This window comes from Symphalangus syndactylus, chromosome 13, assembly GCF_028878055.3.
Source record: "Symphalangus syndactylus isolate Jambi chromosome 13, NHGRI_mSymSyn1-v2.1_pri, whole genome shotgun sequence".
Classification (NCBI taxonomy): Eukaryota; Metazoa; Chordata; class Mammalia; order Primates; family Hylobatidae; genus Symphalangus; species Symphalangus syndactylus.
Window position 1 is genome coordinate 21243981 of NC_072435.2, and position 12738 is coordinate 21256718.

The 12738-nt window shown below is 46.7% G+C and overlaps 1 protein-coding gene across 2 annotated transcripts in view; it reads right to left on the reverse strand.

Annotated features, from left to right (window-relative positions):
• Positions 1-12738, reverse strand: part of ZNF17 (zinc finger protein 17) — a 25062-nt gene continuing 12324 nt past the window's right edge. Inside the window, exons 1-4 of one of the 2 annotated variants that reach the window (XM_063615282.1) lie at positions 9288-10202; positions 8241-8281; positions 3876-4002; positions 1-2288 (exon numbers count right to left, since the gene is read on the reverse strand). In XM_063615282.1, coding sequence (XP_063471352.1) covers positions 442-2288; positions 3876-4002; positions 8241-8261 — 1995 coding nt within the window. In that variant the 5' untranslated portion in view covers positions 8262-8281; positions 9288-10202 and the 3' untranslated portion in view covers positions 1-441. Of the gene's footprint in view, positions 2289-3875; positions 4003-8240; positions 8282-9287; positions 10203-10458; positions 10996-12738 lie in introns of those variants that run through there. The other variant, XM_055239814.1, reaches the window with a different exon arrangement.

A 12738-nucleotide genomic window follows, 5' to 3' on the forward strand; every position in this document is an offset into this window, starting at 1 on the left:
TGACTGTAACAGAATTTTATTCAGCCTTTAAAAAGGATGGAAATTCTAATGGATTAGAACATGAAACCTTAAAAATATAACGTTAAGCAAAATAAGCCACAAAATAAACCACAAGAAGACCAAAACTTAAGTTTTCTCATATAAGGTACCTGGACTAGTAAAATTCATACAGAGTGGTGCTTGTCAAGAGGCTGGAGTGAGGAATAAGGTTTTAAAAGGTATAGACTTGGTTTCATAAGTTGAAAAGACTTCTAGATAGTCGTTGCACAATGTGAATGACTTAACAGTACTGAACTATATACACTTTAACATGGTTAAGATGTTAGATTTTATGTTATCTGTATTCTACAAGAATACTTTTTTTAAAACGTAGGTCCCAATGCTAAATCAGAGTAGATTTCTGTGTGAAGTCTTTCCCCATCTGCTTTATATATACATTCTTTATCTGGTATGAACTTTCTGGTGCTGAATGAGATGAGAATTTTGGTTAAAGACTCTCCCACATTCACTGCACTGATAAGGTCTCTCTCCAGTGTGAATTCTCCGATGTTTAATGAGGCTGGAGTTGTATCTAAAGACTTTCCCACATTCACTGCACTCATAAGGCTTTTCTCCAGTATGAACTCTCTGATGACTAATGAGTGTGGAGCTGTCCATAAAAAATTTCCCACATTTGCTGCATTTGTAAGTTCTTTCCCTAGTGTGAACTTTTTGGTGCCGAATGAGGTGGGAATTTTGGCTAAAAACTCTCCCACACTCAGTGCACTCAAAAGACCTTTCTCCAAAGTGATTTCTCCGATGTCTAATATGATTTGAGTTGTGCCTAAAGAATTTCCCACATTCACTACACTCATAAGGCCTTTCACCAGTGTGAATTCTCTGATGTGTATCAAGTGTGGAGCGACATCTAAAGGATTTTCCACAAATGCTGCATTCAAAAGGTCTTTCTCCAGTGTGAACTCTCTGATGACTCTTCAGTGTACAGCTGTCCACAAAGAATTTGCCACATTCACTGCATTCATAAGGCCTCTCTCCAGAGTGAACTCTCTGATGTCTATTCAGTGTGAAGCAATACCTAAAGAATTTCCCACATTTGCTGCATTCATAAGGCTTTTCTCCAGTGTGAACTCTCTGATGAATAATGAGTGTGGAAGTGTCCATAAAGAACTTCCCACATGCACTACACTCATAAGGCTTTTCTCCAGTGTGAACTTTCTGATGTCTAATGAGTGTGGAACGGTATCTAAAGAATTTCCCACATTCGTTGCATTCATAAGGTTTTTCTCCAGTATGAACTCTCTGGTGAATAATGAGTGTGCAGCTGTCCATAAAGAATTTCCCACATTCACAGCAATAAAAAGGCCTTTCTCCAGTGTGAACTTTCTGATGTCTAATGAGTGCTGAACTGTACATAAAGTATTTCCCACATTCATTGCATCCATAAGGCCGTTCTCCAGTATGAATTTTCTGGTGACCAACAAGGTGAGCCTGTGTAAGGAAGGCCTTCCCACATTCACTACACACATAAGGCCTTGGCCTGGTGTGAATCCTCTGGTGCTGAAGTAGGTGAGACTTTCTAAGGAAAGCTTTCCCACATTCACTGCACTCGTAAGGCCTTTCTCCAGTGTGAATTTTCTGGTGTTGAACAACATTATATTTGAGGCTGAAGGCTTTTCCACATTCACTACACTTATAAGGCCTTTCTCCAGTATGATTTCGCTGATGTTTAATAAGGTCGGAGTTGTACCTAAACAATTTGCCACATTCACTGCACTCATAAGGCCTTTCCTCTATGTGGATTTTCTGGTGCTCAAACAGTGTATGTTGGTGGCAAAAGTCTTTCCCACATTGGCTGCAGCTGTAATCCTTCTGTCCACTTTGAAAGGCCTCCACACCATGAGTGTTCCTGTGTGGCTTCCACCCACTGTGAAGAGCCTGTTGTTGAAGATCTGAATCACCAGTAAAATCCTTGCCACCCTGCATGCATGTGAGGTTCCTCTTTGCCAGGTGAACACTGTCATTCACAAACGAAGGCCTCCCTTCATCACTTCTGGTGAGCTTCTCTCTAAGATGCTCCTTTTGGTGCAGGTAAAGCTCGGCTATACACTTGGGGTGTGTTCCATCATGCTCAGCCAGGTGTAGAATGTCCTTCAGAAGTGAGCTACATGTCTCACAGGACTGGGCCTTCTGGGTGGACAAAGCTGGCTTTAGAGTTGTGACCTGTGACACTCCTACAGAAACACATTGCTTGGAAGGTGCCTCCTCATCCTTGGCTCCATGCCAACAACCTAAAACAGAAATGCTCATGAAGTGCATGTTGACTTTGGAGGGAAAAGGCAGCCCCATAACAAATGTCTGTCAGACCAACTCACAAATAAGCACGGGATTGGTGACAGGCATAGGACACTAAAGCCAGTGAGAGGAAAGCCTACTGGGCAGAACCGGGCCTGACAGAAACCCATAACGAAAGAGTCCTGATGATGGGGAACAACATAGGGAGTGGTACAGTGCAGAGCATAGAAGTGGAGTCCCCAAGTTACTCCTCAGTAAATGGCTTTCAACAGGCCATAGCTGCTGGTGAACAATGTGTAGAAGACTGTGTCCAGACCTAGAGAGATCTGATGTGACAGTAGAGCTGGTGTTCAGGGACTGCTGAAGTATATACATCCAGACCTCCCAACACCTTAAGTACAGGTCATATGTTGAGGGCACTACAAAGGGAACAGTAAAAGAGAACAGGTAGCTGGGTGTGGTGGCTCACACCTATAATCCCAGAACTTTGGGAGGCCAAGGCAGGCGGAGCAGCTGAGGTTGGGGGTTCGAGACCAGCCTGACCAACATGGAGAAACACCGTCTCTACTAAAAATACAAAATTAGCCAGGTGTGGTGGCGCATGCCTGTAATCTCAGCTATTTGGGATGCTGAGGCAGGAGAATCGCTTGAGCCCGGGAGGCGGAGGTTGCACTGAGTCAAGATCGCGTGCACCACTGCACTCCAGCCTGGGCAACAAGAGCAAAACTCCATCTCAAAAAAAAAAGGAACAGGTGAGAGGTGGAGGCCAGAGAGGTAGGGTCAGAGGTGGGAGCCAGGAGATGAAAGTCAAAAGAGAAATCACAATAGGGAAGAAAAGAGAGACATGTGGTGTGGCCACTGGCAGGGGCATCAAACTGGATTGATTCCCAGTGTGATGTGAACCCAGCCCTGTCATCACATCCCTTCCGAGCTCCCACCCACCAGGGCCAAGTCCTTTTGAGCATCTCTTGCCTTCAATGGAGTAATGTCCACTCTGTCAGGCACCCAGGGACCTCTACCTTGCTCAAGGTGAGCAACTATCTAGGTGTGGCGTTAGCCAAGCTAGGGGAAAGGCAGGGAAAGGGAGGGTGTCGACAGCATGTACAGAGCAATAAACCCAGGACATGCTGCATTCTTGTTACCAGAACTTCTAGTGGAAAGTCCTGCAGAAATAAGCCCACAGTCCTCACAAGCAGTGACAAGGTAGGTCCCTGAAATTCCTGACACAGGGTATCCCTATGTCAGCAAGAAGAATGGAGAAAGCCTTGCACAGAGAAAAGTGTCATGCATTTGGACACAGTAAACTAACCAGAGAGAGGCAAGGTCATTAGGATATTCTTGAGAAATCTGAGGACTTCTGACTTTTGAGCCTTATCTTATAAGGCTTCAGAGTGACAAGAGCTAAGCTTCTTAAGGAAAATTGATACAGATCACACAGCCCAGCTGTGGCTGCCACAACACATATGCCAGGAAACCAGGAGAGGATGCAGCATCCATGACCTGGTGTGAGACAGAGCTGCCAAGGAAAAAAGTGAAAAAACATTGCCCAGCACAAGACACTGACGTAGGTGTCAGAGCCTTACCTACTGATGACAAAAGTGCAAAGTTCTCCAGCATCACATCGCTGTGCAGGTGTCTCTGAACGTCATTAAGAATTCCCCACTCCTCCTGGGAGAAATGTATGGCCACGTCCTCAAAAACCATATAATCCTGCCAAAATTATGACAGTTTAGTCTGTGAGCAACATTTTTTTTTTTTTTTTTGAGATGGAGTCTCACTCTGTCGCCATGCTGGAGTGCAGTGGTGTGATCTCGGCTCACTGCAAGCTCCGCCTCCCGGGTTCAAGTGATTCTCCTGCCTCAGCCTCCTGAGTAGCTGGGATTACAGGCACGTGCCACCATGCCTGACTAATTTTTGTATTTTTAGTAGAGACGGGGTTTCACCATGTTGTTCAGGCTGGTCTAGAACTCCTGACCTCGTGAACTGCCTGCCTTGGCCTCCCAAAGTGCTGAGATTACAGGCATGAGCCACCACGCCCGGCCCACGAGCAACTTCTTATGCTGTTTCCTTAGATCTGTATTTATCTACTTGAAATCTAAGAATTAGAGGACCAAAATAACAACCAGTGTTTTAACATTTCTCTTATAATCCAGATCCCATAGTCTGAACTGCCTCCTATCTAACAATCACACATGATTCTTTCTCCTGCCCTAAATCAACACAAGGCTTGTACCACAAAAGCAGGGATAGTCCCTATACCCCAAGGCTGCCAAAATCATGCAAACTACCCAGTCTTAAGCTCTTCACTCTCTGCTGCATGCCTTTCCAGCCAAAGCCCCAATAAAGCCACTGATGTATGCTCTCCCTTCAACTGTGCATCTGCCACCTGACCAAATCCGCTATTTCTTCTGTGGCTTTATGCAGTGTGGCATGCCCCCTGCACTCAGGAAATGAAAGGAATAAAAATCATTTCATCCAGGTATGATTTCTCACCAATCAAAAAAAAATTATTTTAATGTCATTGGCTTTTCTGTAATCACTCACTCTTGTTCATAGATTGAAATCCTGTGGGTACAATCACTGATACACTTCCTTCTCCAGGACCTTCAGTGCTCCTCACCACACCCACACACATCCACCCCCTGCTAGCCTCCACCCACTTCTGAAGGAGGAAGAGACACTAGGTCTTTGTGGCACCTGTACCTGCCCTCCCCTCATTGCCACTGGTCACTGACTCCAGTATAGAACAAAGATGGGTGCGGGGAGAGACTGAAAAGCACCATCTAAACCTGGCACATGGCCGGGCATGGTGGCTCATGCCTGTAATTCCAGCACTTTGGGAGGCCGAGGCAGGGGGATCACAAGGTCAGGAGTTCAAGACCAGCCTGGCCAAGATGGTAAAACCCCATCTCTACTAAAAATACAAAAATTAGCCGGGCATGGTGGCGGGCACCTGTAATCCCAGCTACTCGGGAGGCTGAGGCAGAGTATTGCTTGAACCTGGGAGGCAGAGGTTGCAGTGAGCCGAGATCGTGCCACTGCACTCCATCCTGGGCAACAGAGCTAGACTCCGTCTCAAAAAACAAAACAAAACAAAAAAAACCACCTGGCACATGGGGGCCTACATTTCTTTTGTCACTTAATTTCCCTAGAGTCACCCAGATCTTGCCTCTCAGATAACCAAACTTGGACTCACCCTCCTCCCTTAAGTGCCCAGTGCCAGAGGTGGAACCATCTATTCATGCTCCTCCACTCAGGCTTTGGATGGCACCTCCCTCATGTATCCAACACCTCCACTCCTGCAACACTAACAACCACCACAGCCCAACTGGGAGTATTTCCATGGCGTGCTACCATGCCAGTCTGCACATGAAATCCTGCAGTGCATGACAAATGCAACCAGAATCCTATTTGCCCCTAGAATGACCAGAATGCAATGTTTAGGAAACATTGCTTTGAAGGTCTCCCAACCCAATCCTGTTTGTTGCTTTGACCTCAGCCTTCCAAACCCACATATTCTTGCACACCTCCTTTGGGTTCCAGATCTTAGCTGTCTCCCCCTTCTACATGTATATGCTGTCCCATAAGCAGTCACGACTTTCTCTATCCCCCAACTCTAATCCAAAGCCCAGATACACTGACCTCCCCAATGTCATCCCCACCCCAGGACTAGCAATGTTTCTAGCTGATCCCATCTTCTGCCAAAATAGTCTCAGAGTTCGCATGAAACTACCCAGGTACAACCAAGACTTGCCACAAAACCCTGTTGAGTCCATAACAGGGTACTAAGCCCCTCGCAGACCTCACTACCATCTCACCTCTTTTGTGGAGATGCCTCACCATCCAACTTATGTGCACTCTCCCCCTCAAAAGCCTTTCTTATTTTCCAAAGGCCATCCCCAACATAAACACACAAATACACACACACGTATCCTCAGTCCATCCACTCCCTCATCTGTCTTTGTGATGCCCAGCAACCCCATCCAGGTGCCCAATAGAAAGATCCAGTTCTCAACCTCTTCCTTCCCCTTCCTTCTCCCTAACAGCATTGCCTCTAGAATGTAAAGATGTCTATTCCTAAGTCTGACCCACAGATTTACCATGGTGTACACACTGGCTATCATGTAGTAGATGTCTCCATCCTGAACACCATTCCTGTGTGTTCAACTGCCAGCCTGGCACCTCTACTCGAGTCTCTGGAATATTTTTGACTTAGCCCAAACCTGGTTCTTCATATGCTCTATTAAACTCCCCCTACTACAAAATTTACCACATCTTAGTTGCTGGAACATCCAACCTTCTCAACAAGGCCAAAACAATGGGGCCATTCCTGACTCCCTCTTGCATCCTACCTTCTGAGCTTCCTCACTCTGTACATCAAAAAATGTGAGCAGCTCTAGATCAAAACCTACAGAAGCCACCCACCCCTCCCACCTCCACAGCCGCCACTTGTGTCCAGCCACCACCAACCTCCACTGGACTGTGGCAGCAATTATCACCCAGGTATCCTTGGTTCTTCCCTAACCCTCACTCTGTCCTCCATTCTGAAGGCAGAGGAAGCCTCTTAGAATCTAGGTCAAATCTGGCTGGGTACAGTGGCTCAGGCCTGTAATTCCAGCACTTTGGGAGGCCGAGGCAGGCAGATCATGAGGTCATGAGATCGAGACCACCCTTGCTAACATGGTGAAACCCTGTCTCTACTAAAAAATACAAAAAAAGTTAGCCGGGCGTGATGGCAGGTGCCTGTAATCCCAGCTACTCGGGAGGCTGAGGCAGGAGAATGGCGTGAACCCAGGAGGCGGAGCTTGCAGTGAGCCGAGTTCGCATCACTGCACTCCAGCCTGGGCAACAGAGCAAGACTCCATCTCAAAAAAAAAAAAAAAAAAAAGAATCTAGGTCAAATCACCTCTTTTTTCTTTCTCAAACCTTCCCTAGCTACTACCCCCCTCAGATTAAAGACCTAGAACCACCGGGCACGGTGGCTCACACCTGTAATCCCAGCACTTTGGGAGGCTGAGGCAGGCAGATCGCTTGAGGCCAGGAGTTCGAGACTAGCCTGGCCAACATGGTGAAATCCTGTCTCTACTAAAAATACAAAAATTAGCTGGGTATGTTGGCTCATGCCTGTAATCCCAGCTACTTGGAAGGCTGAGGCAGGAGAATTGCTTGAACCTGGGAGACAGAGGTTGCAATGATCCGAGATCACATCAATGCTCTCCCGCCTGGGTGACAGAGCGAGACTCTGTCTAAAAAAAAAACAAGGCCAGGTGTGGTGGCTCAAGCCTGTAATCCCAGCACTTTGGGAGGGCCGAGGCAGGCGGATCACAAGGTCAAGAGATTGAGACCATCCTGGCCAACATAGTGAAACCCCATCTCTACTAAAAATACAAAAATTAGCCGGGCGTGGTGGCGGTGCCTGTAATCCCAGCTACTCGGGAGGCTGAGGCAGGAGAATAGTTTGAACCCGGGAGGCAGAGGTTGTAGTGAGCCGAGATTGCGCCACTGCACTCCAGCCTGGTGACAGAGCGAGATTCTGTCTCAAAAACAAAACAAAACAAAAACCTAGACAACCTCAGGCTGCCATTTCATGCCTGATCGCTGCATGCCCCGACCTCCTGCCCTGCTGCTGTGCTCCTTATCCTTGCCAGCTAGAACATTAAGCTACAGTTCTCTAAGCATCCCATCTAAGTCTCACCACCAAGCATTTGAACATTCTGGATCCTGTGTTTAAGATGCCCTGCCAAATCTCAAACCATCAGTTGTGAGAACTAGAACCACTCTGTACAACCAGGGACTGAGTTTGGAACCCAGGTCTGGTGGAACTACAGGCTCTCCTTGGACCCAAGGGAGACAGGAAAAGGTGAACAGTCTCAGGATAACACCATTCCCTATATCATCATGCTGAAACCATCTGAGATGGGTGAAAGCTGGAAACACTCTCCACTCACCTGCCCAGCATCCATAAGCATTGCTGCCACTGCTATGAACCCTGTGGGAAGAGGCAGGCCATGAGGATTAAGACAGCATTGCAGCATCCTACAGGCTGACTGTACAACCACCTCTGGCCCTGCAACTACAGCAAAGTTATCTGAGGCTATATAGTAAGTCCTCAGGGTTCAGTATCTTGATGAGGACTGAACTTCCTTAAGTCTAGTTGCCCTTATGTGTAAAATAGAGATTAAAAGGACTGCCAACTAATAGGGCTTATATTGGCATCAAACATAAGTAGTATACACTATGTATCAGCAATTTCTTTCTACTGGATTAAATATTTTGTACATGTTTTCAGCACAAATGACATGGAAGGGTTTTGAAATTTTGGGTGTGTATTTTTCCCACTTCTTACAGTGTTAAGGAAATATGATACATAAAACTTTCCATTGCAAGCAAATAGAAAAATTAACATTCAGCTGGGCACGGTGGCTCACACCTCTAATCCCAGCACTTTGGGAGGCCGAGGTGGGCGGATCACGAGGTCCAGAGATCAAGACCATCCTGGTCAACCATGGTGAAACCCTGTCTCTATCGAAAATAAAAAAATTAGATGGGCATGGTGGTGCATGCCTGTAATCCCAGCTACTTGGGAGGCTGAGGTAGGAGAATCGCTTGAACCCGGGAGGCAGAGGTTGCAGTGAGCCGAGACCGCGCCACTGCACTCCAGCCTGGCGACAGAGCAAGACTCCGTCTCAAAAAAAAAGAAAAGAGAAAAATGAACATTCGACAATTATTAAGTGAACAAATTTTACTATTGGTTACGTTCATTTCTAACTGTCGACCTATGTGTACATATTTAGAAGGATACTGATTCATTAGTGGTTAAATAAATGTTTTATACATTCGGCCGGGCTCGGTGGCTCATGCCTGTAATCCCAGCACTTTGGGAGGCTGAGGTGGGCAGATCATGAGGTCGGGAGATAGAGACCACACTGGCTAACACGGTGAAACCCCGTCTCTACTAAAAATATAAACAATTAGCCGGGAGTGGTGGCGGGCACCTGTAGTCCCAGCTACTCGGGAGGCTGAGGCAGGAGAATTGCTTGAATCTGGGAGGTGGAGCTTGCAGTGAGCCGAGATCGCGCCACTGCACTCCAAACTGGGCGATGGAGCGAGACTCTGTCTCAAAAAAAAAAAAAAATGTTTTATACATTCATAAATAAATAAGTTGTAGGGAGGGGATAAGCAAGCAGGTCAGTTACTGGTCCCATCAGCAGCCAGGCCTGCCTGCTACAAATTCAGTTGCTGGAAGCTTGCTGGAGGCCCTTGACTAGATGTGAGAAAGCCCTACCCCCATCTGGACCCAATTTCCCCAGTAGTCTGGATGACCTTCCTATTGTTCCACAGAGTGGGCCTGGGGGGCTGCTGGGTCCGCATGTGCAGAAATCTAAACCACCTCACACCTCAGTCTCCAGCGTAGGCCAGTTCCTTAACCCATTCAGAACTCCGCTTTTGCAGATATAAGCCAGAATCCTTCCTATGACAGGTCTGCGCCTTTCTAAAGGGAGCGTCAGGCTTATGGACCCACCCATGATCTGCCCTCCAAAATGCAACTCGTAATCCTCTCTGAAACCTGCTCCCTAAGCTGACTTCTCCAACTCCATTCTTTCAGATTTTCAGGCCAAAACAAAATCCATGGAATGGACTCTTCACTACCCTCACTGCTACATATTTGATGCAACAGGAAATCCTGTCGACTCTATATCTCTGAGATCCATCCAGAATCTCATCACACTTCCCCTCTACTGCAACCCCTCTGGCCCATCCCTACCATAACTCAAGGGGTCTCCTCAGCGGTCCCCTTGTCCTGGTTTAACATCCTGTTTTTCCCAACTTTAAACGTCTACTTCTGGGCATAACCCTTTCTGCACAGCCCTCTACGGCTTTCAGCGGCTCCGCTGGCCTCCCAGGCGAGACTCCGCCTCACCTTCAGCTCCGTGGAGACAAAAACGCTCGGGCTCGCCAGTGCCGTCCGCTCCGCAGCGCCTCTAAGCCTCGCACGTGCAGGTCCCTGACAGGAGCTTCCCCGCCTCATAGCACCGCGGACACCGGTACCCCACACAAGAACGCCCCTCTCTTTGGGACACAGGGGCCTGACCTGCAGGGCCCCTCCTCGGGGCTTCGGCACTCGGAGGAGGGGTCGGACGGGGCGCCCTGGGACGCGGCACCCACCTCAGTCAGGTTCATCGGCGCAGCCTCCGCCAGCACAGCCAGGGAAGAGCGGGGCGGGAGCGGCAGTGACCTGGACGCTGACAGAGGCACCAACGCATGCAACCGATTCAGCCGAGCCTCACTCTAGCCTCTGTACAACGGGGAAACCTTTTCTCGCGTTTTTCCGCTCTTTCACCTCAGTCTCGACTCGGCCTGAAGGTGAACAGATCCCAACGCAGCCATATTGACAACCCCATGGGACGTTGCAGGAAGTCCCGCCCACACTATTGCGAACCCACGTAGACGCCTCTCCGCTAGGCCTTCATTGGCTACACTCGCTGCTTGTGTCTGTCGCTGTGTCTTTTGGGTAATGTAGTTCCCAGGCCGCTGCCTGCCCCGCCTCTGAACTTAAGTTTAACTAAGTTTAACTCGCGTTCAGGATGAAACCCAGGAGGATCCTCCAGAGGTGTTGAGAAATGCAGTTGCGGGGCTCCAAGGACGTGGAGGGGCTTCACTGGCTTTTAAACGGCAAGCATCCAGATTTTCCCGGAAGGCAGTCTAGAACAAGTCAAAGAAATGTTTCAGAGACCTGTCCTTTCAGATTCTGTAAAGCACAGCAAGTTCCCAAAGGACGAACATCCGAAGGAACATGGCCAACCATAAAGAACTGGTCTTCCACACATAGCGGTCAGCTCTTTTGTGCTTGCCAAATACACACAGAACGAAGCTCTGGAGACTGTTTTATGTGCTCTGCTGGGCACATTGAAAAGACCCAGACATCGCATGATGGGGAGTTTGAGGAGGAATATCTTTCCTTTCTGAATAATCAGTTATTGTCTTTCAGCCCACCCAGCAACACTTTATTCACGATACTTATTACCTTATATCTGAGATATTTTCCACTTATTTTAAGAAACTGAAACCTAACTGAAAAGGAAAAGCGACTTATCTACCATTATCTGCCAGAATAGTGTGGCCTTCCACCAGTCAAAGCCCTTGTGCAAAGAAAGCACCTACCCCTGAGATAAAGGTTTAGGAATGCATGATCTCATCTCATTACTGAAAAGTGATTTATCATTTCACCTGAAATTGTATCAACAGTGTCTGCACAGGGAGTTGAAATTGTCTCTGAATAACTCCTGTGAAAGGCTATTACTGAAACTATTAATGATGATTATGTAGATATCCAAAGAAAGTGGCAAAAATAGTTATAGAGAAACATATTTGTGATAGGAGGAAAAAAGCTAAGGTTGTCCTGGAACCTTGGACACACTCAAGTTTGGTGTCCAAAATCTGATTCTTTTTCAAACTTGAAAACATTGTGCATTAACAGTTTGAAGGGAGAGGTAAAGACTATACATTAAAAGAGTTACCAGAAAAGTAAAACTATAATAGGGAAACTGTGCTGTCGTATTTATTACTCTAACATGTTTGATGAACACTCGTTAGATGCCAGGTACAATACTAAGTGCATGGGACACATCAGGAATAGGGTTGCTAGCTGTCGGTAATCCTATAAGACATGTAAGACATATTTAATGAATTAGTCCTCAGTCCTGTATTCACCTTGTCAGGTCACTTTAAATGTCCTGTATTCAGCTTTTTACAATAAATTACAAAACCTCAGAGGTTAGAGCTATTTTTCTACCACTATAATTGTAAATTAAACCATTTAGCCGCTATGTTAGCTGAAAATTGTACCCCCACAAATAAAGGTATGGACATAGTCTTGTGATCTCTCCTGCAGAATTGGTGAGGGAAAAATAAAATGGAGCACTGAGATATTCAGTAAAGGAGAAGACTGTTTTTTGGCCAACGTCTTGAAATTTGGTTTATCAAATTACAAAAATAAGGAAGGAAGGAGAGAGAAAGAAGGAAAGGAAAGGAAAAGAAAAGAAAAACCACCCAACTGAAGGTCTGGAAGAGTTAAAGCTGTTCGGGAGTGCCAGCTACATGGAAGCTAAGACGGGAGGATTACTTGAGTTCATAAGTTCAAAACCAGTTTGGGCAATATAGTGAGATCCCCGTCTCTGAAAAAATTGAAAATTAAAAACATGTTAATCATTTACCAACAATACATCCCTACCATCTTACAATTCTATTTCTAGATATTTACCAAGAGAAACTAAACAAACTTTTTTTTTCTTTTTTTGAGATAGAGTCTCTCTCTGTTGCCCAGGCTGGAGTGCAATGGCGTGATCTCGGCTCACCGCAACCTCTGCCTCCCAGGTTCAGGCGATTCTCCTGCCTCAGCCTCCTGAATAGCTGGGATTACAGGCATGGCCACCATGCCTGGCTGAT